The 26359-nt window shown below is 42.2% G+C and overlaps 1 protein-coding gene across 1 annotated transcript in view; it reads right to left on the bottom strand.

Annotated features, from left to right (window-relative positions):
- The window catches only part of LOC110534864 (calpain-5-like), an 82721-nt gene extending 56918 nt beyond the window's left edge, over positions 1 to 25803 (bottom strand). Inside the window, exons 1-3 of the mRNA XM_036989870.1 lie at positions 25580 to 25803; positions 24639 to 24679; positions 1836 to 2001 (exon numbers count right to left, since the gene is read on the bottom strand). Of these exons, the coding sequence (XP_036845765.1) occupies positions 1836 to 2001; positions 24639 to 24640 (168 nt within the window). The 5' untranslated portion in view covers positions 24641 to 24679; positions 25580 to 25803. The remainder of the gene's footprint in view (positions 1 to 1835; positions 2002 to 24638; positions 24680 to 25579) is intronic.
- Positions 25804 to 26359: the final 556 nt, after the last annotated feature.

Here is a 26359-nt window from a genome sequence, read left to right as displayed (position 1 = left end):
TCTTTATTTATCTCTTTACTTGCAGACCACACACACACACACACACACACACACACACACTTTGGTTGAGGCAGGTTTTCAGACCACTAAGTGCCTTAGACCCTCCATACACTGTGTGGTGCTGTTCCGTGCCTGTGCATCTTCGGCGTTATTAAACCACCTCAACTGGAATCCTACCTAAAATAATGTTTACATATTTTGCATTACTCATCTCATATGTATATACTGTATTCTATTCTACTGTATTTTAGTCTATGCCACTCCGACATTGCTCGTCCAAATATTTATATTTTCTTAATTCCATTCATTTACTTTAGATTTGTGTGAATTGTGTGTGTGATTTTGAAATTTGTTAGATATTACTTGTTAGATATTACTGCGCTGTTGTAGCTAGAAACACAAGCATTTCGCTGCACCCGCAATAAGATCTGCTAAACATGTGTATGTGACAATACAATTTGATACATGTCTGTCATCTGTGCCCTAACCAGCACACGGGAGCGAACACATAAAGTAAAACCTAACCTAAAGAATATACAGTCCACCAAGTCCTCACTTACAAACAACCGCCATAAAAAGTGAGAGAAAGAAATTGGAATATCCTGTGTCATAGAGAGATGGACGTGGAAATAGCTCTCCTCCTTCCACCTTTCAATTCTCCATGCCTCTCTGCTGAGTCATTAAGCGACTCCACACCAACCACCAAAACGCTGTAAAATGACAGGCTGACATCGCCACATAGACCCAAACAGGCCATCTGTGTGACCCAGATATCACCGTTATGATTGCTGCCTGCCGCACCACACTTCTCATGTCTAGCTGCTCTGGGACTCTGGAATGAGCGGCACTCTGGGCGGAAAGAGAGGAGAGGGGTTTGGGAAGGAGGAGAGAGGGAGAGGAGAGGGAGGGATAATTGACTTGGACACTTCCTAACACTTTGTCTGGCCCTAGGCTCCAGCTTAGCTTGTTTTTTTTTAGCTGGTGTTGGTTTGGTCCCCCCGTGGGAACATCTGACTCCACACACACACACACACACACACACACACACACACACACACACACACACACACACTACAGAGTCAGTGTTCTTGGCAAACCAGATGTCTTTGCTATTCTGAGTGAGTGAAGCTGTTCAGCAAATTATATGGTACAAAATGCAGCTCCCATTAAGGACTACAGAGGTGCCCAATATGGGACTAGGGGTCCTTATAAAATAACATGATTTGCACACAATATATTGGGGCCAGGGGCTGGCATAGTGGTATTGCTGCTATCCCTTGATTACACATTTCCCCGGGAGGCAGGGGTTCGATCCACGACTGTGCCGTTTTCGGTGTTGTGTCCATCTATGTCCCCATCTCAGTCTACTTCTACCCTGTATCAATCAATACAAATCCAAATACTCTCCTTCACAAAAAAAAAAACAATATACGTTTTGATATTTTGGCTACTATCTTCTCCTTCTTCATAGCCTGTGGTTTTACACAGGAAGTGAGTGTGTGTGTGTTTAGCTCCAGTCTACCAAGCATGAACCTAAATAGCACAACATTTGCTGACCATGCCAGCCCAACACAGCCCGCCTCAGTAGTGTGAAAAGGATATGTAAGTGTAAACGTGAGGAGAAAAGACCATCTAGGGACAGGTGTAGAAAATGTGCATGAGCTATACACAACGTATTGCATGAGCTATACGCAACGTATTGCAAAGGTGTTTATATGTCTCTGTCCAAAAAAACCATGAATACATTTTCGAAAGAAAAATGGCGTGCTTGCTTCAGCAGTCTTAAAAAAAATGTTTTATGGTAGTGGAAGAAGTAGTAGTAGTAGCTCACTCACCCGGGGTCTCTTCCAGTGCACACGTCCGATCCTGTTGCCCTGGTAAAAGAGGGTGTCATCCACTGCGGGGAAGCGCAGGTCCTCGAACAGCAGGCCGCTGGCAAGGCACTGCCTCTTCAGGGTGGAGTACTGCTGCCCCTCGAAGGCCTTCACAGACGAGAACATCCTACAGCCCGTAGGGACCACACGCAGGAGACAGGGGAGACAGGGGGCTCTGTTAGTGACCTGCAACTGGTCTCCTACCAACAGGTCTCTTATATCCTTGAAGATTAGCATGTGTCAATATTATTACGTTTTACCTTTTGGGTAGGCTACACTATGGACAAATACACACACGCATGTATCAAAAGTTGTGATACAGTCCATAATAGCAGAAAATAAACGTAGATAGATTGACAGAGCTGTTGAGGAAACAAGCTATTCTACTTGTTGTCCCAGCGCAACGAGCTGTTGATGACCTCACCATACGATGTGACAGGAGATCAAGGACTCAACAAATCACCATGGAGACGAAGCAGGATGTTCTCTTCAAGGTTAATTTGACACTTCAGATTTGCTACTGGCCAGTGACGAAACAAAATGGCTACCAAATTGCCTACACAGTACATACAGTTCCAACAGGCTTGTATAGAATGAGCTGACTAATCAAAAGGCTTATCTGTTAGCTACACAGCTGGTTTCTTTATATTTTTTAATCGCGCTTAATCCTACAAAGACAATCTAAAGGCCATTGGGAAATAAACCAATGGGAAGGATTTCTGCATAGCAACTCGGTTAAATAAGGCACACTGCTCTTTTGCCTTGGGAGCAGGATATGTAATGAGATCTTATAGAGGGCCAGAATGGGAAGAGGAGGAGTGTGTGTATGTGTGTGTGGAGAGGTGAGGTGAGGGTAGTTAGGCTACTTCTCTTTAAAATCACGTAACATTGTCTGTCTGATGTCGACTCAATCTCAAATGTCCCAGGAATACACTGGCAGAACTGAACTGCAGACAGATCGTTCACTACAGGAGCATGGAAAAGATAGATGCCAGAAGCCTTTTAGAGGCAAACTGTCAACCAAACACACCGCACACTTCAATACCAGCCAAAAGTTATCCAGAAACACCAACAGCAATATAAAATGAGACACGATAAGAAGAATGGGAGTTGAATACAAAAGCACATAGACCATCCACTTTATTTTTCCCCATCCTTATGGTTTTTAGCTTTGAACCTCGCTCCAGGGTGAAGTTTAACCTAGGTACAGATGTAGGATCAGCTTCCCATCCCCTTATCTTAACCTTAACCATTAGTGGGGAAAATGCTAAAAACTTACCCGAGATCAGCGTCTAGGGGCAACTTCACCCTACAGTACTCTAAGCTCAGTTTGACCTGTCTTCTTTCAACTTCTCTTTTCTGACAAGGGCTTGTAATGCAACAGCAGCACAAGAAAAAGTCAGCGTTTCATAAAAAATGAAATACAATATTTAATCAAAGGAAATACAGGCCGTCAAAATGTCAAGTCAATCAACCAAATCCTTTTACATAATAAAAAAGCTTTACGCCATTTTCTTGCGCTGATCTTGAAGTGGTCTCCGGAGACATGAGATCACAGAAAATGATCACAGAAAAACAGAAAATGGAGGAATGCCAAATCAAATCTCTAAAAAGGTTTTAAAATCATATTAACTTCGATGAGTGAAGTAAGCCTTTCATATCAAGGGATGAATACATAATCTCCCAGAGGAATAAGGAATTATTTTAATTTAACCCAATTTAATAATTCAGATTTAGGCTAGACATTTGGACATTTGAACTACAGTAGCTCACACACGTCTGCCTATAGAGTAAACATTTGCTTAACATGTCACATAATATACTGAACAAAAATATAAACGCAATAAGCAACAATTTCAAAGATTTTACTGAATTACAGTTCATTTTAGGAAATTAGTAAACTCAAATAAATTCATTAGGCCCTAATCTATGGATTTCACATGACTTGGCAGGGGTGCAGCCATGGGTGGGCCATGGGTTTGCACACCCACTTGGGAGAGAGGCCCACTCACTGGGGATCCAGGCCCAGCCAATCAAAATTAGGTTTTTCCAACAAAAGGGCTTTATTACAGAAAGAAATACTCCTGAGTTTCATCAGCTGTCTGGGTGGCTGGTCTCAGATGATCCTGCAGGTGAAGAAGCCGGGTGTGGAAGTCCTGGGCTTGCGAGGTGGCGTGGAAAATTACACAATTAGTCATGCTATCCTGTGTTTTACTGCTTAAAGAACAGTGTCTTGTTATATGATAATGTTTTTTCCAACCTGGTGTAACAGTATAACTTTAGACCGTCCCCTCGCCCATACCCAGGCGCGAACCAGGGACCCTCTGCACACATCAACAACAGTCACCCTCGAAGCATCGTTACCCATCGCTCCACAAAAGCCACGGCCCTTGCAGAGCAAGGGGAACTACTACTTCAAGGTCTCAGAGCAAGTGACGTCAATGATTGAAACGCTATTTAGCGCGCACCGCTAACTAAGCTAGCTGTTTCACATCCGTTACACTGACACAAACTTGTCTTTGTGTGACTTAGTCATAAGATTGGGTATATAGCCAAGATCCGTTTGGATGTGACCGTAGCATGTGACATCCCATGGGTTTACTACATACAGGAAGTCACACATATGGAAACTTGCAGAAAGGAGCATATTATAGTGTTTACTGTTGTGAATGCAGTTTAACGGTTGAACCCTCAAGCCATCTTAAATCTGCACAGACAACTAATTGTCTTTTACACACTATCTGCTGACTGCCATGTATACAAAAAGGATGTACTTCTCTATAAAAGTTGAGAGCCGACACTGTTCGTTGGGCCTTAAACTGCACAACTGTTGAAGTGCATAGTTAACTGCTCCATTTTTGCAAATCTTTTAATAAAGTTGTTTTGAAGAATACAGCCTCTCTCCTTTTGGTTAGAATTACCCCCACAGAGGTTACAAGTGTTCTGCGGTTGTGAGGCCGGTTGGACGTACTGCAAAATTGTCTAATACGACGTTGGGGGCGGCTTATGGTAGAGAAATTAACATTAAATTATCTTGCAACAGCTCTGGCGGACATTCCTGCAGTCAGCATGCCAATTGCATGCTCCATTAAAACTTGAGACCTCTGTGGCATTTTAGTGGCCTTTTATTGCCACCAACACAAGGTGCACCTTTGTAATGATCATGCTGTTTAATCAACTTCTTGATATTCCACACCTGTCAGGTGGATGGATTATCTTGGCGGCATTATTTTGGGGTGGCAGGTAGCCTAGTGTTTAGAGCGTTGGGCCAGTAACCCAAAGGTTGCTAAATCGAATCCCTGAGCTGACAAGGTAAAAATCTGTCATTTTCCCCAATAGGCCGTCATTGTAAATAAGCATTCGTTCTTAACTGACTTGCCCAGTTAAAGGTTCCATTTAAAAAAAAATGTATTTTGGCAAAGGAGAAAAATCCTGGCAAAGGAGAAATAATCACTAACAGGGAGGTAAACAAATTTGTGCACAAAATGAGAGAAATAAGCTTTTTGTGCGTATGGACCATTACAGGGATCTTTTATTTTATGAAATATGGCACCAGCACTTTAAATGTTGAGTTTAGATTTTTGTTCAGTATAAACTGCATAGATTCACTCTGTGTGCAATAATTGTGTTTAACATGTTTTTTGAATGAATACTTCATCTCTGTACGCCACAAGTACAATTATCTGTAAGATCCCTCAGTCGAGCAGTGAATTTCAAACACAGATTCAACCACAAAGGCCAGGGAGGTTTTCCAACGCCTCAAAGAAAGGCACCTTTAAGTAGATGGGGGAAAAAAAGCAGACATTGAATATTCCTTTGAGCATGGAGAAGTTATTCATTACACTTTGGATGGTGTATCAATACAACAAATCACTACAAAGATACAGGCGTCCTTCCTAACTCAGTTGCCGGAGAGAGGAGGACCGCTCAAGGATTTCACCATGAGGCCAATGGTGACTTTAAAACAGTTACAGAGTTTAATGGCTGTGATAGGAGAAAACTGAGGACGGACCAACAACATAGTAGTTACTCCACAATACTAACCTAACTGACAGTGAAAAGAAGGAAGCCTGTACAGAATACAAATATTCCAAAACATCCATCATGTTTGCAACAAGACACTAAAGTAATACTGCAAAAAAATGTGGCAAAGCAATTAACCTTTTTTCCTGAATAGAAATTGTTGTATTGGATTTGCCTCAACACTACCGAGTACCACTCTCCATATTCGCAAGCATAGTGGTGGCTGCATCATGTTATTGTTATGCTGTAATTGTTAAGGACCGGGAAATTTTTCTGGACAAAAAATAAACGAAATGGAGCTAATCACATGCAAAATCCTAGAGGAAAACCTGGTTCAGTCTGCTTTTCTCCAAACGCTAGGAGATGAATTCACCTTTCAGCAGGATAACAACTTTAAAAAGGTCAAATCTACACTTGCTTACCAAGAAGACAGTGAATGTTCATGAATGGTTGAGTTAAAAATTTGGCTTAAATCTACTTGAAAATGTATTGCAAGACCTGAAAAATGGTTGATCAACAACCAATTTGACAGAGCTTAAAGAATTTTTTAAAGAATAAATGGGCAACTGTTGTGCAATCCAGGTGAGCAAACAAGATTGTGGGGGCTGTTTTTTTTTATTAGACTTCAGTGTGACTTTTGACATTATAGATCAATCTGCTGATGGAAAAACGTATTCCTTATGGCTTTACACCCCATGCTATATTGTGGATTAAGAGTTACGTGTCTAACAGAACACAGAGGGTGTTTTTTAATGGAAGCCTCTCCAACATAATCCAGGTAGAATCAGGTCTAGACCCCTTACTTTTTATATCTTTACTAATGACATGCCACTGGCCTTGAGTAAAGCAAGTGTGTCTACAGATATACATGTCAGCTACTACAGCGATTGAAATGACTGCAACACTTAACAAAAAGCTGTAGTTAGTTTCAAAATGGATGGCAGGGAAGGAATAAGTTAGTCCTAAATATTTAAAAAACTAAAAGCATTGTATTTGGGACAAATAATTCACTAAACTCTAAACATCAACTAAATCTTGTAACAAATAATGTGGAAATTGAGTTGAGGTGACTAAACTGCTTGGAGTAACCATGGATTGTAAACAGTCATGGTCAAAACATGTTGATACAACAGTAGGTAAAATTGGGAGACGCCTATCCATAAAAAAGCACTGCTCTGCCTTTTTAACAACAATATCAACTAGGCAGGCTCTAGTTTGGTCGCACCTGGACTACTGTTCTGGCCCTTAAATGTACACGGAGAACTAACAATAATATGCATGTAAATCTCTCATGGCTCAAAGTGGAGGAGAGATTGACTTCATCACTACTTGTTTTTGTAAGAAGTGTTGAAATGCTGAATGCACCAAGCTGTCCATTTAAACTACCAGCACACAGTTTGGAGACCCATGCATACCCCACAAGACATGCCACAAGAGGTCTTCACAGTCCCCAAGTCCAGAACAGACTATGGGAGGTGCACAGTACTACATAGAGCCATGACTACATGGAACTCTACCCCACAACTGATGTCAGCAGTAAAATTAGATATGAAAAACTTTATGGAACAGCGGGGACTGTGAAGAGACACACACACAGGCACAGACGCGATAAGACACGCATTCAACACACACACTTACACATGGATGTTGTATTGTAAATATGTGATAGTGGTGTAGTGGCCTGAGGGAACACACAAAATGCATTTGGTAAAATGTTATGAAATGTAATGTCATGTAATATTTTATACACACTACTGGTAAAAAGTTTTAGAACACCTACTCATTCAAGGGTTTTTCTTTACTTTTTTCTATTTTCTACAATGTAGAATAATAGTCAAGACATCAACACTATGAAATAACACATATGGAATCATGTAGTAACAAAAAAAAGTTAAACCAATCTAAATCTATTTTATATTTGAGATTCTTCAAATAGCCACCCTTTGCCTGCATGACAGCTTTGCACACTCTTGGCATTTACTTTGTCATTATGGTGTGTTGTGTATAGATTGATGAGGGGAAAAAAACAATAATACATTTTACAATAAGCATGTAATATAACATAATGTGGAAAAAGTCAAGGGGTCTGAATACTTTCTGAATTCTCTGTAACTGCCTTAATGTTTCTGGACCCCAGGAAGAGTAGCTGCTGCCTTGGCAGCAGATCCTTGATACAAATCTCTTAGAGACTTACCCAGAAAGACTCACAGCTGTAATTGCTGCCAATGGTGCTTCTACAAAGTATTGACTCAGGAATGTGAATGCTTATGTCAATTAGATATTCATGTATATCATTTAATACATTTGCAAAAATTACGAAAAACAAGCTGTACAACACCTGAATAAGCTGCACAACACCTGAGCTGTCAATCAAAGCTCCCAACTTCTAGATCTGACCGTTAAACCAGTGAATGATTCATACCCACACTCTGCTTCCCTCCATTTATTCATAATATGAATGGAAAATTATGGACTCAGTGTGCATCTTAAGCAGCACCCTATTCTCTATAGAGTCCCTATGGGCTCTGGTCAATAAAAGGTACACTATTTCGGGAATAGGGAGACATTTGGGATGCACCCACAGCCTTCAGACTCATAGGGCTTATGCCCTCAGAGCTGTGAGCCTTTCCAATAGTCATGTGCATCAAGCGTCTCAGAGTAGGAGTGCTGATTCAGGGTCAGTTTTGGCTTTTATATCACAATAATAAAGACTAGATGCACAGGGGGAACCTGATCCTAGATCAGCACTCCTACTCTGAGATGCTTGATAAATATGGATCCTGACCTACAGTATACAGACCTTTGGAAAACAATTGTCTATGCTTACTCACAATTTTATTTATTTATTAATTTAGCTTTTTAGAGGTGTTCACATCTGCTAAAAATCTACTTCACATAGAGACCATCACCATAGAGACCATCACCATAGAGACCATCACCATAGAGACCATCACCAACATCTGCCATCAATAGCCTATTCACTGATGGATAAACCTACATTTGATATTGTCATAATGAAATAGATAGCCTACCCCTAATATTGATGAAGGCAACTGATTCAATTCAGACTCACTGATTACATGTATCAGCTGAATACCTGTGGAAATGATGAGGTTGCAGTTGGAGGCCGAATGTGACACAGATGGTGCAGAGGAGTCTCGATCGTGACTGCAGCGGAAAACCCCCCATGCTGGCACACGCCTACTCTCTCCCACACTACACAAGTCAAATGGGTAGATGGCTGCAGCTCGGAGATAAGGTTCAAGAACTTACACGGTCATCTATATGGTTCAGCTGCAATCAACAGCTAATAGGTCTAAAGCCTAAATGTAAGTGATTGGAGAGAAGTTGATGAATCTGAATAACAGGTCTATAGGCTAATGTTAGGCATACTAAACATGTTTCTATTCAACAATATTCATATAATTATCATTATCTTTACTTTGTAATAAGTGTTTGTTTTACTGGATAGCCTTCTGGCAGACACTTCTAATGGAGCAAGTCATTAATGTGCTTACTTCTTCCACTAGCATAAAATACTTTTAGACAACTAAACAAGCACACACACACATTTACTTCTGGAAATATGTTCTAGTTGTGTGTGTGTGTGTGAATTAGAGATCTAGTCACCTTAACAAATCCATTTGAATCCCCAATTACTTGTGGATATTTATTCACTCCTTAAATGAGACTAGAAAATATGGTTAGATCCTGCTATTATGAATGCTCAGATCTTTCTCTTCTGATCCTATAGGAACTTCTCCCAGTCTCCACATCTGCCTGTCTGTGTTCTGAGTGACCTCGTCATCTGAAGCATTCAAGTTATTTTACCTTGTAATTGCATTAAACATCACATCTTAATAATTTCTTAATAATGAATTAATCAACACGGTTTCTATAAACGTCAGTGGAAAATGTTCAGGTGAAATTGAAGCGCTTGCAGAAAGAATTAGACAGGATCCAAATATAAACAGGTATCAGTATGGATGAACATAAAGTCAACTTATTTGCAGACAATCTCTTGATATACCTGACCAATATTGAAACCTCAATGCACCCCAACTAAAAATATTTTCAGAATACTCTAAAATCTCAGGATATAAAATTAACGTGAGAAAAAAACAAAATAATGTCAATAAGAATAAGAGAATACTCCTTGATCTACAGCAATCCCATTACTCAACAATGTGACAGCAGACCGATGGAACAAATCTTCCCATTAATCTAACAGGTAGAACGCATCTCTTAAGAATGGCATGGCTCCCAAAGTTTCTATAATTATTCTAGGTAAGACCAATTACCCCACCAAAAACTTTCTTTAAAAGAAGTATACACGGTCATAAGACTTTATATGGGCAAATAAAACTCATCAAACAAAAAAATAAAGTTTTACATCTTCCTATGTCTGAGGTTGGTTTTAACCTTCCAGACTTGCAATTGTATTGATTCGCCATCCAAGGCTTTTACTTGAGACATATTGTTACATGCACTAAATAGGAACAATGGGTACATATTAAAAAAGCTTACGCTCATTCTCTAAGAACACTATAACATGGAACATTTGACGTATTCTACAAGAACCAATATCACTCCCTAAAAACCCCTATGGAACAATCCTTGGATAGCTTTTCAGAATTCATCAATAAATTGGTCACATGGAAAACTAAAGGCATAAAAAGGGTAAATGACTTGGTAATAGGAAATACTTATTTCCATGAAAGCATTAAAAAGCTATTTTGGATTGACCAATGCAGATATTTTAAAATACAAGCAACTTAAAAGTTATATATCACAATTTTGATTCGAAATCTTTGAACATCACAGCAATCTTGAGGGAATCCTATGTCAATCAGAAAATTATATTCACATGATAGGTAAGCCATAAGAAACCTTGCAGAGAGTTTATCCAACTGACTACTATTAGAACCAATACTTAAAAATAATGGATATTGGCACAAGACTGAGGGAATGTTGGAACATAACTAAATTACAGTTCACTTTAAATATATATGCTTAACCCAGTATAAGCTCACGTATAGAATGTATTAGACAAGAGACAAAATTCACAAATTCTACAGCACAACGGCAGAGTCATATCTTAAGTGTAAAACTAACAATGACTCAGTAATCCATGCCTTCTGGGAATGTTATATAGTCCAAAAGTTATGGAGTTAAAAAGTTGGATGTGAGAAGTAATACAATGTCAATTTACTTTGAATCCATCTGTCTGCATATTTCAAGACATGGCATACGAGGGTGCAGTTAAATACCCAATTGGTTGGATGATACTTTTCCCATCAATCATCTTGGAAAAACATATACATAAAAACTGGAGAATTATTATATATTTTTTTTAAATCAACCAATCCTCTGTCATTAACACAATGGAAAGGACAAATGTATTATTATCTAAATGCGGAGAGAAACAAAATGGTGCAGTTTGAGGCCATGTGGCAGAGAGTGATGCGTGCACTGGAGATGGGGGTGTGAACATGTGGGTCTGGGCAGATGTAATGTAATTGACCTTTGTATGATATTGTCGTTCGTATGTGTTGTATTGTAAACTCAAATGTTATAAGAAAATCGTACAAAAAAAGGAAACATTCAGGTGCATAATAGAACAGCAATCAGTTATTTTGCTGAAATTACTATAATTAGAAACTCAACCGTTCACTGAGATGATCATTTTTGGGATGGATATCGCATGGTTGAAGATCTTGAGGCCCTGATAAGCAAACATGAGAGCAGACAATATTTTAGAGACTAATTTCTCCAGAGTCCCATCACCAAGTAAAGTCATGGTTGTCAGCTCGAAGTCCCAGTGACATTATCAGCAGTAAGGCCAAAGTATCTTTGACCAGTCTGTCTATTAAAACAATATCTTGTGAAGACATCAAGAGAAATGCCACACAAACAGCGAGTGGATTCCTGGTCAAGTCCATCAGTAACGTAACTAGTGCACAAGCTAATGATTGTATGCAGGCATCTAGTTCCGATACCATCCAGTGAACTTCACTTGCCAAGTTCCAGTGATGAAGAAACTCTATGAAGGGGTGTCAGAAACAAATCCAACTTCTCTGGGCTAAAAGAGGGGATGCTCTTAAGATCACTAGGAACTGAGAAGTAATTCAATGATCCAGATCTCATGTGAGGTGAGATGTCAAATGAACCTTGCTCCTCCACAGCTGGAAGGAGAAGATCTGACATATTCGTTGAGGTCAGCCAGTTTTGTAGGTGGCATTCTTTCTCAGCTGAAAGATATTTCCTTATCAGGGCTCCCATCACCATGTGAAGACATGCTTGCATGTCCACACGTTTTTTGTGTATCTTCACATAGTCTCTCAAACAAGAGCCTTCAAAAACTCTCTAGTCATGAGTTTCAAATCAAAGCTGTTCAACATGTGTAAGGTCCTAAGAAAATGATCTGATCGGTTTCTATTAGCGTCTACCACTGCTGCAGAGTTCGTCTTACACTGCAATGACCAGTAAACATAATGAATCAGCCTTGGGAAGATTTTGGTCAACATTCAGCAGGGGTTGTTTCGAATCAAGTCTTTAGACTGTGGAGGAGCAAGGTTAAGTTGCCCAGACCCACTGAGCTCTTAGAATACATATACAAGAGGATATTGGAACATTCAGCTATAGAGTGAAAATTCCTCTCTCCTTCACACTCCTCCCTCTCCACATCTAAGCTTACTTCAAGAGCATGACAGTCTCCAACACCACAACATATCACCTGTAATATTTTGGTAAAGACTGGAAGCTACTCTACCTGCATTATTATTCCAATCCATCTCACTGTTGGCTCAAATCAGATGCATACCAGCAGTACAGTCAGACAGTACCATGCCTACTACATCCTCTCCCCTCAGTGATGATCACCTTCATGGCGAGACTATGAGAAAGAAATTAGTTTAAAAATATGAAAGTTACTGGTTTGCAGTAATATTACAGAACCTTGTAATAAAGATACACAGACAATGCAGCGAAGTCCCTTACCTAGCCGAGCTACAATGAACCTCTTTAGTCTGCTAGCCTACAAGCCCATTTTCTGTCCCACAACATACATCACCAGTTTCAACATTGTCAAAACATTCCAATGGCACCGGAGGAAATGCTTAGGAGACCGTAAAACTGCAGCCAATTGTGTGTTTTTTGCGTTATTTGTAAGTTATTTTGTACGTAATGTTTCTGCCACCGTCTCGTACGACCAAAACGGGCTTCTAGATATCAGGACAGCAATTACTCACCTCATACTGGACAAAGATGTTTTTCTTTAACGAGTCGGACACAAAGGATTTACTTCAGACACATGACAAGGCCCACATCCCCATCAAAGAGACGGAGATATCGGGGACGTATGTCAGGGTTCCTTGTAAGGATCCAATGGCGAGTGGGTAATCTGCCTCTACCATAAGTCCTATTAGCCAACGTACAATCATTGAATATCAAAATAGACGAGCTACGATCGCAAATATCCTACCAAAGGGACATTAAAAACTGTAATAACTTATGTTTCATGAGTCGTGGCTGAACGACGAAATGAATAACATTCAGCTGGCGGGGTCTACGCTGCATCGTCAAGATAGAACAGCCACCTCCATTAAGACAAGGGTTGGCGGTCTGTGTATATTTGTAAGCCACAGCTGGTGCACGAAATCTAGTATTAAGGAAGTCTCGAGGTTTTCCTCGCCTGAGGTAGAGTATCTCATGATAAGCTGTAGACCACACTATTTTCCGTAGCTGTCTATTTACTCCCACAAATTGATGCTGGCACTAAAACCACACTCAATGAGCTGTGTAAAGCCATAAGCAAACAGGAAAACATTGATCCTGAGGTGACGCTCCTAGTGGCCAGGGACTTTAATGCAGGAAAACTTAGAAATTTGGTAAAACAGATTTATCAGCATGTTAAATGTGCAACCAGAGGAGAAAATAAACTCAAGATCAGACACAGTGACGCATACAAAGCTCTCCCTCGCCCTCCATTTGGCAAATCTGACCATAATTCTATCCTCCTGATTCGTGCTTACAAGCTAAAACTAAAGCAGGAAGCACCAGTGACTCGGTCAATAAATAAGTGGTCAGATGACGCAGATGCTAAGCTAAAGGACTGTTTTGCTAGCACAGAATGGAATATGTTTCAGGATTCTTCTGATGACATTGAGGAGTATACCACATAATTTACAGGCTTCATCAATAAGTGCATCAAGGACATCGTCCCCACAGTGACTGTACGAACATACCCGAACCAGAATCCATGAATTACAGGTAGGCCGCACTGAGCTAAAGGGTAGAGCTGCCACTTTCAAGGAGCGGGATGCTTATAAGAAATCCTGCTATGCCCTCCGACGAACCATCAAACAAGCAAAGCGTCAATACCGGCTCCGACGCTCGTCGGATGTGGCAGGGCTTGCAAACTATTACAGACTACAAAAGGGAGGCAGAGCTGCGAGCTGCCCAGTGACACGAGACTTCCAGACGAGCTAAATTACTTCTATGCTCGCACGACGTAAGCAACACAGACGCATGCATGAGAGCATCAGCTGTTCCGGACGACTGTGATCCCACTCTCTTTAGCCGATGTGAGTAAGACCTTTAAACAGGTCAACATTCACAAGGCCGCAGGGCCAGACGGATTACCAGGACGTGCACTCCGAGCATGAGCTGACAAACGGGCAAGTGCCTTCACTGACATTTTCAACCTGTCCCTGTCTGAGTCTGTAATACCAACATGTTTCAAGCAGACCACCATAGTCCCAAGAACACTAAGGTAACCTACCTAAATCACTATCGACCCAAAGCACTCACGTCTGTAGCCATGAAGTGCTTTGAAAGGCTGCTCATGGCGCACATCAACACCATTATCTCAGAAACCCTAGACCCACTCCAATTTGCATACCGCCCCAACAGATCATGCAATCTCTATTGCACTCCACACTGCCCTTTCCCACCTGGACAAAAGGAACACCTACATGAGAATGCTTTTCATTGACTACAGCTCAGCATTCAACACCATAGTGCCCTCAAAGCTCATCACTAAGCTAAGGAACCTGGGACTAAACACCTCCCTCTGTAACTGGATTCTGGACTTCTTGACAGACCACCCCCAGGTGGTAAGGGTAGGTAACAATACATTCGCCACACTGATCCTCAACACGGCCTCAGGGTTGTGTACTCAGTCCCCTCCTGTACTCCTTGTTCACTCATGACTGCATGGCCAGGCACGACTCCAACACCAATCATTAAGTTTGCAGACGATACAACAGTGGTAGGACTGATCACCGACAAGTATGAGACAGCCTATAGGGAGCAGGTCAGAGACCTGGCTGTGTGGTGCCAGGATAACAACCTCTCAAAGTGACCAAGACAAAGGAGATGATTGTGGACAACAGGAAAAGGAGGAATGAGCATGCCCCAATATTAATGGGGCTGCAGTGGAGCAGGTTGAGAGCTTCAAGTTCTTGGTGTCCACAACACCAAAAAACTATCATAGTTCAAACACACCAAGACAGTCGTGGAGAGGGCACGACAAAACCTATTCCCCCTCAGGAGACTGAAAAGATTTGGCATGGGTCCTCAGATCCTCAAAAAGTTCTACAGCTGCACTATCGAGAGCATCCGGACTGGTTGCATCCTTGCTTGATATGGCAACTGTTCGGCCTCTGACCACAAGGCATTAGAGAGTAATGCGTATGGCCCAGTACATCACTCGGGCCAAGCTTCCTGCTATCCAGGACCTCTATACCAGGCGGTGTCAGAGGAAGGCCCTAAATATTGTCAAAGACTCCAGCCACCCTAGTCATAGGCTGTTCTCTCTGCTACCACACGGCAGGAGTGCCAAGTCTAGGTCCAGTCTAGGTCCAAAAGGTTTCTTAACTTCTTGGTGACGGGGCAGTATTTTCACGTCCGGATGACATGCATGCCCAAAATCAACTGCTTGCTACTCATCCCCAGAAGATAAGATATGCATATTATTAGTAGATTTGGATAGAAAACACTGAAGTTTCTAAAACTGTTTGAATCATGTCTGTGAGTATAACAGAACTTATTTAGCAGGCGAAACCCCGAGGACAAACCATTCAGATTTTGTTTTTGAGGTCACTCTCTTTTCAATTGGTTTTCATTGGGACCTTCTTGCAGTTCCTATCGCTTCCACTGGATGTCAACAGTCTATAGAAATTGGTTGAGGTTTTTCCTTTGTGTAATGAAGAAGTATGGCCATCTTGAACGAGGGTCACTTGAAGTGTACTGTTAGATAGAGGCGCGTGACCAGAAAGCTAGCTACAGTTTGTTTTCCTCCTGTATTGAACACAGATCATCCCGTCTTCAATTGTAGCGATTATTTACGTAAAAAAATACCTAAAGTTGTATTCCAAAAGTAGTTTGAAATGTTTTGGCAAAGTTTACAGGTAACTTTTAAGATATTTTGTAGTCATGTTGCGCAAGTTGGAACCGATGTTTTTCTGGATCAAACACGCCAAATAAATGGACATTTTAGATATATACCGACGGAATTAATCGAACAAAAGGACCATTTGTGATGTTTATGGGACATATTGGATTGCCAACAAAAGAAGCTCGTCAAAGGTAAGGCATGAATTATATTTTTATTTCTGCGTTTTGTGTCGCGCCTGCAGGGTTTAAATATGGTTTCTCTCTTTGTTTACGGAGGTGCTATCGTCAGATAATAGCATCGTTTGCTTTCGCCGAAAAGCCTTTTTGAAATCTGACATGTTGGGCTGGATTCACAACAAGTGTAGCATTAATTTGCCATCTTGCATGTGTGATTTAATGAAAGTTTGATTTTTATAGTAATTTATTTGAATTTGGCGCTCTGCATTTTCCCTGGCTTTTGGCCAGGTGGGACGCTAGCAACCCACATATCCCAGAGAGGTTACAGCTTCTACCCCCAAGCCATAAGACTTCTGAACAGCTAATCAAATGGCTACCCAGAATACAGTTTCTTTATTTTTCTTTTTTCAAGTTTCAGCTTAAATGACACCCAAATCTAAATGCCTGTAGCTCAGGACCTGAAGCAAGGATATGCATGTTCTTGATATCATTTGAAAGGAAACACTTTGAAGTGTGTGGAAATGTGAAATTAATGTAGGAGAATAACACATTAGATCTGGTAAAAAGATACTAAGAGAAAAACATGCGTTTAAAAAAATAATTGCACCTTCATCTTTTAATGGCAAGAGAAAGGCCCTAATGTAATTATTCCAGCTCAGGCGCAATGTAGACTTTGGTCACTAGATGGCAGCAGTGAATGTGCACAGTTTTAGACTGATCCAATGAACCATTGTATGTCTTTTTAAACTGTTGTATCAAGACTGCCCAAATGTGCGTAATTGGTTTATTCATACATTTTCAAGTTGATAATTGTGCACTCTCCTCAAACAATAGATTGGTATTATTTCACTGTAATACCTACTGTAAATTGAACAGTGCAGTTAGACTAACAAGAATTTAAGCTTTCTGCCCATATCAGATATGTCTATATCCTGGGATTTTTTGGGGTTTCTTACAACCTCATGCTAATCACATTAGCCTACATTAGGATAATCTGAAAACAAGACTCCCTAAATTCTATCAGCATATTGATTGTGCTACCAGGGCTGGTAAAACCCTGGATCATTGTTATTCTAACTTCCACGACGCATATAAGGCCCTCCCCCGCCCTCCTTTCGGAAAAGCTGACCACAACTCCATTTTGTTGCTTCAAGCCTATAGACAGAAACTAAAACAGGAAGCTCCCGGTCTCAGGTCTGTTCAACACTGGTCCGACCAACCTGATTCCACGCTGCATTGCGTCAAACAACAACATTGACGAATACGCTGATTCGGTGAGCGAGTTCATTAGCAAGTGCATTGGCGATGTCGTACCCACAGCAACTATTAAAACATTCCCCAACCAGAAACCGTGGATTGATGGCAGCATTCGCTCGAAACTGAAAGCACGAACCACTGCTTTTAACCAGGGCAAGGTGACCGGAAACATGACCAAATACAAACAGTGTAGCTATTCCCTCCGCAAGGCAATCAAACAAGCTAAGCGTCACTATAGAGACAAAGTAGAGTCACAATTCAACAGCTCAGGCACGAGAGATATTTGGCAGGGTCTACAGTCAATCACAGATTACAAAAAGAAAACCAGCCCCGTCGCGGACCAGGATGTCTTGCTCCAAGACAGGCTAAACAACTTCTTTGCTCGCTTTGAGGACAATACAGTGCCACTGACACGGCCCGCTACCAAAACCTGCGGACTCTCCTTCACTGCAGCCAACGTAAGTAAAACATTTAAACGTGTTAACCCTTGCAAGGCTGCAGGCCCAGACGGCATCCCCAGCCACGTCCTCAGAGCATGCGCAGACCAGATGGCTGGTGTGATTACGGACATATTAAATCAATTCTTATCCCAGTCTGCTGTTCCACATGCTTCAAGAGGGCCACCATTGTTCCTGTTCCCAAGAAAGCAAATTAACTGAGCTAAACGACTATCGCCCCATAGCACTCACTTCCGTCGTCATTAAGTGCTTTGAGAGACTAGTCAAGGACCATATCACCTCCACCCTACCTGACACCCTAGACCCACTCCAATTTGCTTACCGCCTCAATAGGTCCACAGACGACGCAATCGCAACCACACTGCACACTGCCATAACCCATCTGGACAAGAGGAATACCTATGTGAGAATGCTGTTCATCGACTACAGCTCAGCATTTAACACCATAGTATCTTCCAAACTCGTCATCAAGCTCGAGACCCCCCGCCCTGTGCAACTGGGTCCTGGACTTCCTGACGGCCCGCCCCCAGGTGGTGAGGGTAGGTAACAACATCTCCACCCCGCTGATCCTCAACACTGGGGCCCCACAAGGGTGCGTTCTGAGCCCTCTCCTGTACTCCCTGTTCACCCACGACTGCGTGGCCATGCACGCCTCCAACTCATTCATCAAGTTTGCAGACGACACCACAGTGGTAGGCTTGATTACCAACAACGACGAGACGGCTTACAAGAAGGAGGTGAGGGTCCTCGGAGTGTGGTGTCAGGAAAATAACCTCACACTCAACGTCAACAAAACAAAGGAGATGATCGTGGACTTCAGGAAACAGCAGAGGGAGCACCCTCCTATCTACATCGACAGGACAGTAGTGGAGAGGGTACTAAGTTTTAAGTTCCTCGGCGTACACATCACGGACAAACTGAATTGGTCCACCCACACAGACAGTGTGGTGAAGGTACAGCAGCAGCGCCTCTTCAACCTCAGGAGGCTGAAGAAATTTGGCATGTCGCCAAAAGCACTCACAAACTTTTACAGATGCACAATGGAGAGCATCCTGTCGGGCTGTATCACCGCCTGGTACGGCAACTGCTCCGCTCACAACCATAAGGCTCTCCAGAGGGTAGTGAGGTCTTCACAACGCATCACCGGGGGAAAACGACCTGCCCTCCAGGACACCTACACCACCCGACGTCACAGGAAGGCCATAAAGATCATCAAGGACAACAACCACCCGCACTACTGCCTGTTCACCCCGCTATCATCCAGAATGCGAGGTCAGTACAGGTGCATCAAAGCAGGGACTGAGAGACTAAAAAACAGCTTCTATCTCAAGGCCATCAGACTGTTAAACAGCCACCACTAACATTGAGTGGCTGCTGCCATACATGTAAAAAATATATCACTAGCCACTTTAAACAATGCCACTTAATAATGTTTACATACCCTACATTACTCATCTCATATGTACAGTGGGTAGAACAAATATTTGATAACCTGCAAAATCGGCAGTGTTTCCTACTTACAAAGCATGTAGAGGTCTGTAATTTTTTTTATCATAGGTACACTTCAACTGTGAGAGACAGAATCTAAAACAAAATTTAAGAAAATCACATTGTATGATTTTTAAGTAATTAATTTGCATTTTATTGCATGACATAAGTATTTGATCACCTACCAACCAGTAAGAATTCCGGCTCACATAACTGTTTGTTTTTCTTTAAGAAGCCCGCTTGTTCTCCACTCATTACTTAACTGCACCTGTTTGAACTCGTTACCTGTATAAAAGACACCTGTCCACACACTCAATCAAACAGACTTCAACCTCTCCACAATGGCCAAGACCAGAGAGCTGTGTAAGGACATCAGGGATAGAATTGTAGACCTGCACAAGGCTGGGATGGGCTACAGGACAATAGGCAAGCAGCTTGGTGAGAAGGCAACAACTGTTTGCGCAATTATTAGAAAATGGAAGATTTTCGATGATGGCCAATCACCCTCGGTCTGGGGCTCCATGCAAGATCTCACCTTGTGGGGCATCAATGATCATGAGGAAGGTGAGGGATCAGCCCAGAACTACACAGCAGGACCTGGTCAATGACCTGAAGAGAGCTGGGGCCAGAGTCTCAAAGAAAACCATTAGTAACACACTACGCCGTCATGGATTAAAATCCTGCAGGGCACGCAAGGTCCCCCTGCTCAAGCCAGCGCATGTCCAGGCCCGTCTGAAGTTTGCCAATGACCATCTGGATGATCCAGAGGAGGAATGGGAGAGGGTCATGTGGTCTGATTAGACAAAAATAGAGCTTTTTGGTCTTTTTTTGTTTACCTTTATTTAACTAGGCAAGTCAGTTAAGAACAAATTCTTATTTTCAATGACGGCCTAGCGTTAACTGCCTGTTCAGGGGCAGAACGACAGATTTGTACCTTGTCAGCTAGGGTATATGAACTTGCAACCTTTCGGTTACTAGTCCAACGCTCTAACCACTAGGCTACCCTGCCGGTCTAACCTCCACTCACCGTGTTTGGAGGAAGAAGAAAGATGAGTACAACCCCAAGAACACCATCCCAACCGTGAAGCATGGAGGTGGAAACATCATTCTTTGGGGATGCTTTTCTGCAAAGGGGACAGGACGACTGCACCGTATTGAGGGGAGCATGGATGGGGCCATGTATCGCGAGATCTTGGCCAACAACCTCCCTTCAGTAAGAGCATTGAAGATGGGTGGTGGCTGGGTCTTCCAGCATGACAACGACCCGAAACACACAGCCAGGGCAACTAAGGAATGGCTCCGTAAGAAGCATCTCAAGATGCTGGAGTGGCCTAGCCAGTCTCCAGACCTGAACCCAATAGAAAATCTTTGGAGGGAGCTGAAAGTCCGTATTGCCCAGCGACAGCCCCGAAACCTGAAGGACCTGGAGAAGGTCTGTATGGAGGAGTGGTTAAAAATCCCTGCTGCAGCTTGTGCAAACCTGGTCAAGAACTACAGGAAACGTATGATCTCTGTAATTGCAAACAAAGGTTTCTGTACCAAATATTAAGTTCTGCTTTTCTGATGTATCAAATACTTATGTCATGCAATAAAATGCAAATTAATTACTTAAAAAACAGCCAGAAGAAGACTGGCCACCCCTCATAGTCTGGTTCCTCTAGGTTTCTTCCTAGGTTTTGGCCTTTCTAGGGAGTTTTTCCTAGCCACTGTGCTTCTACACCTGCATTGCTTGCTGTTTGGGGTTTTAGGCTGGGTTTCTGTAGAGCACTGAGATATCAGCTGATGTAAGAAGGGCTATATAAATACATTTGATTTGATTAATACATGTGTCTCTAGCCACTTTAAACAATGCCACTTAATATAATGTTTACATACCCTACATTACTCATCTCATATGTACAGTGCCTTGCGAAAGTATTTGGCCCCCTTGAACTTTGCGACCTTTTGCCACATTTCAGGCTTCAAACATAAAGATATAAAACTGTATTTTTTTGTGAAGAATCAACAACAAGTGGGACACAATCATGAAGTGGAACTTTTTTAACAAATCAAACTGAAAAATTGGGCGTGCAAAATTATTCAGCCCCTTTACTTTCAGTGCAGCAAACTCTCTCCAGAAGTTCAGTGAGGATCTCTGAATGATCCAATGTTGACCTAAATGACTAATGATGATAAATACAATCCACCTGTGTGTAATCAAGTCTCCGTATAAATGCACCTGCACTGTGATAGTCTCAGAGGTCCGTTAAAAGCGCAGAGAGCATCATGAAGAACAAGGAACACACCAGGCAGGTCCGAGATACTGTTGTGAAGAAGTTTAAAGCCGGATTTGGATACAAAAAGATTTCCCAAGCTTTAAACATCCCAAGGAGCACTGTGCAAGCGATAATATTGAAATGGAAAGAGTATCAGACCACTGCAAATCTACCAAGACCTGGCCGTCCCTCTAAATTTTCAGCTCATACAAGGAGAAGACTGATCAGAGATGCAGCCAAGAGGCCCATGATCACTCTGGATGAACTGCAGAGATCTACAGCTGAGGTGGGAGACTCTGTCCATAGGACAACAATCAGTCGTATATTAAACAAATCTGGCCTTCATGGAAGAGTGGCAAGAAGAAAGCCATTTCTTAAAAGATATCCATAAAAAGTGTTGTTTAAAGTTTGCCACAAGCCACCTGGGAGACACACCAAACATGTGGAAGAAGGTGCTCTGGTCAGATGAAACCAAAATTGAACTTTTTGGCAACAATGCAAAACGTTATGTTTGGCGTAAAAGCAACACAGCTCATCACCCTGAACACACCATCCCCACTGTCAAACATGGTGGTGGCAGCATCATGGTTTGGGCCTGCTTTTCTTCAGCAGGGACAGGGAAGATGGTTAAAATTGATGGGAAGATGGATGGAGCCAAATACAGGACCATTCTGGAAGAAAACCTGATGGAGTCTGCAAAAGACCTGAGACTGGGACGGAGATTTGTCTTTCAACAAGACAATGATCCAAAACATACAATGGAATGGTTCAATAATAAACATATCCAGGTGTTAGAATGGCCAAGTCAAAGTCCAGACCTGAATCCAATCGGGAATCTGTGGAAAGAACTGAAAACTGCTGTTCACAAATGCTCTCCATCCAACCTCACTGAGCTCGAGCTGTTTTGCAAGGAGGAATGGGAAAAATTTCAGTCTCTCGATGTGCAAAACTGATAGAGACATACCCCAAGCGACTTACAGCTGTAATCGCAGCAAAAGGTGGCGCAACAAAGTATTAACTTAAGGGGGCTGAATAATTTTGCACGCCCAATTTTTCAGTTTTTGATTTGTTAAAAAAGTTTGAAATATCCAATAAAATTCGTTCCACTTCATGATTGTGTCCCACTTGTTGTTGATTCTTCACAAAAAAATACAGTTTTATATCTTTATGTTTGAAGCCTGAAATGTGGCAAAAGGTCGCAAAGTTCAAGGGGGCCGAATACTTTCGCAAGGCACTGTATATACTGAACTCGATACCATCTACTGCATCTTGCCTATGCCGTTCTGTACCATCACTCATTCATATATCTTTATGTACATATTCTTCATCCTTTTACCCTTGTTTGTATAATGTAGCTGTTGTGAAATTGTTAGGTTAGATTACTCGTTGTTTATTATTGCATTGTCGGAACTAGAAGCACAAGCATTTCGCTACACTCGCATTAACATCTGCTAACCATGTGTATGTGACAAATCAAATTTGATTTGAGAACTAGATGAAAAAAAAAACATCTAAATCCCTCCAAACTGGACTAGGCCTATACCATAATACTCTTAATTTATTTATTTTATTTAACCTTCATGCAGAAACACTTTTTTCAAAGTACCATCTTGTTTTTGCAAAGAAAAACCGTTTAGTCCTATCTCCGTTTTGGAAATGTTGGTGATGACAGAGAGCTTGGGACTATAAGGCTCTATCTGCATTTTTGTCTAAATGTAGTTATTAGCATAGCCTTGTTCTGTTCCATGTGCTCTACCATAGTAGTCGAAATACCCCAAATCATGTTGTTAAATTAAAGAGAACACAAGATTGAACTTTAAAGCCAATTATCGCAGAATCATCTTCTGGCAGATCGTCCCATACGCTTGATATTTTGAGTTGTCAAAATGAATCATTCAGAATTTTGATATTACATACAACTATGAACTGACATGTACAGAACATTTCTATTTTACAATAAACTCCTGATACACAAAATCAGTAATCCTGTGAAAATTAAAAACGCACATATATAGTTCCTCATTGCAAGGGTTAATTTGATAGACTACTAGAACATCAAGACCGAGAAAGACCGAAAAAGACAGACAGAGGGGTGGGACGAGAGAGAGCAAGAGAAATGGGAAGGGAGATCCCCCTCTTTCTCTTTGGTGGTGGGGTAATGTACAGAGAGATAGAAATAGGGGAATCTCTCTTTCCATCCCTGACTGTGGTAGCGCAGAGAGAAATAAATAAAACAACTAAGAGTATATCTGCACTGGTTGGCTGGTGGAGGGGTGCACCACAGGCAGGCAGGGCCTTCCCCCTCGCCCCTCCCTCTCCATGAATGTGTTATGAGGAGGGCTATCCCAGCCAGCAGCATCATGCCATCCTTTCTTCCTCTCTGCAGTATCCTTTAGCCAGCCACTAGCTGGCCAATCCATGCATCTGACACCAGGGTTTTATTCAGTGATGTTAAATGCTCTGAAGGTTGCAGATAGAAAAAGAATGAATCGAGCAGACATGGTTCCCTATTTCTATCTGAAAGACAATCATTTATGCTCTACACAACACATTTCTATCTGAACGTTCTGTTTCCTCAACAGTCACTCCTAAACCACCAGCCATGGGATTACCTTGTAACTAAGGCATCATAATTGTCTATAACTAAAAGGCTTGCCTATATGATTCATGAGTAAAAGAGGGCATTATTGAAAAGATTGGATACTTACATGAGAGAGTGCTTTCATCCAGTATATGGTTTCACATAGACCTACATATAAGAATCAGCAAGGGAGTTAGTTGTATGTTATTCAACACCTGTCAGATGACATATGGTTTGACAAATGGCTAGCATATGACAATTTCAGAAAGTCAGGTTTATAGTAGATATTTCTTATTTTTCAAAGTACTGTTGGTGTTCTGCATTAGATCTGGCCATTGATATACATCTGCCAATAACAGTAGGGCATTTACTCAAGTCTGTGTGTAACTGTTCAGGTTTGAGATTATCGGTGTAGACCATTAACATTATACGTTTATAATTTTGGGAGCAGCTGCTTCTGGTAGCTAAGGGAGACGACGGGATGCGCGTGGGTGTTCGCATCTCCGGAGTAGCAAGCTAGCAATGCAATCTTCCGAAATAACTCGATTGTCAAATAAAGCGCCACTCCGGCGCGAACCCTGCTGGATGGCATAAATAAGAAAATAGGGTTTTACAGCAGCAATGGCAAATTGTAGCTAGAAATCACGGTTGCAGTAGGCTACTTCAACAACAGGGATAGGCTATTCTTTTATGGGATAATATGTTGTTATTCTGTCGTCTATTGTGGGCAGCGCAAACCCTGGCTGGTAAGCACATCATGCACTGCTTCCGTCGCGCGCGGTAGCCCACAGCACGCGACCGGTCAAATTGCCCCCTCGAGCGGAACGCTTAGTGAACTGAATGCGGATCGGCGAGGCGTAAATGGGATCATGTCTCGCGTGTCTCCCGTACTTTGAGGACAACACACGTCGCGACAGCTGCTCGCATGCCTAACATACTGTATTTTCTTTCCAACCACAGTCGCAGTCTCCTCATCACCACACAGCCGTCAACGCGTATTGCGCGGATTACAACAGCGGCACCTGAGGTCCCTAATGCGACTGAGGCGGTGTTGTTTTCCACTGTTACCTGAACAGAGCTCCTCTCCCTTGGGCGACGTGTTCTCTCCGTTCCTCCAGGGATCCAGCGGGTCGGGTCTGGCAGTCCCGGCCGGGGCTGTGGTGATTCCTCCTCGGTCCTGCCTGCGCGACGCACCCCCCCTCTGAACCGCTTGCGGATCTCGGTCTCTTCTCTCCTCACGCGCACGCCAGGGAGGAGCCTACGAGGAGCAGCAGGCTGAGCTGCGGACTGAGCATGTGCGGCGTCGGTGTCTCCCCACACACACACTTAAATACGATACTGTACATTATTTCCCGTGCGATGAGTATGCAATTATACCGTGGTGGCCGAGGGAAACAAAGCTGAGATCCTTTGAACTCACCATCCAAGTGCCAATCTTATTATGCAGGCTTATTCGCCTACGCAGTGTCCTCAGTCTGAAAACATTATACGGGGAATGTCTTCAATAAGGTATTGGTCATGTCGGATATATGCAATGGATGAGAATTGCTGAGAAATAGTTTGTTACACTCACGTGACTACGATGTGCAACAGAAGAAATGGACTGGTGGTATAAACCGATGGAGCGAGGGACCAAGGTAGTATCCATCCCAAATAGCGCTCCTTTCTCCCGAAGTGTGCTTGTTCACTTCCCTTCATGGATTTGAATGGACATCACTGGTCTATGCAAACTCCCTCTAGAGCCAATCAAATGCTTTTAAATTTGTGTCGAGTAGTGAACGAGTGCACACTTCAGGAGGAAAGCGATTATTAGGATGCACCCCCAACCATATATAGTCATATTACCTG

Source organism: Oncorhynchus mykiss, chromosome 10 (assembly GCF_013265735.2).
Source record: "Oncorhynchus mykiss isolate Arlee chromosome 10, USDA_OmykA_1.1, whole genome shotgun sequence".
Taxonomy (NCBI): domain Eukaryota; kingdom Metazoa; phylum Chordata; class Actinopteri; order Salmoniformes; family Salmonidae; genus Oncorhynchus; species Oncorhynchus mykiss.
The sequence above is the reverse complement of the archived record's forward strand: the minus strand, read 5'-3'. Positions and strand labels throughout refer to the sequence as shown.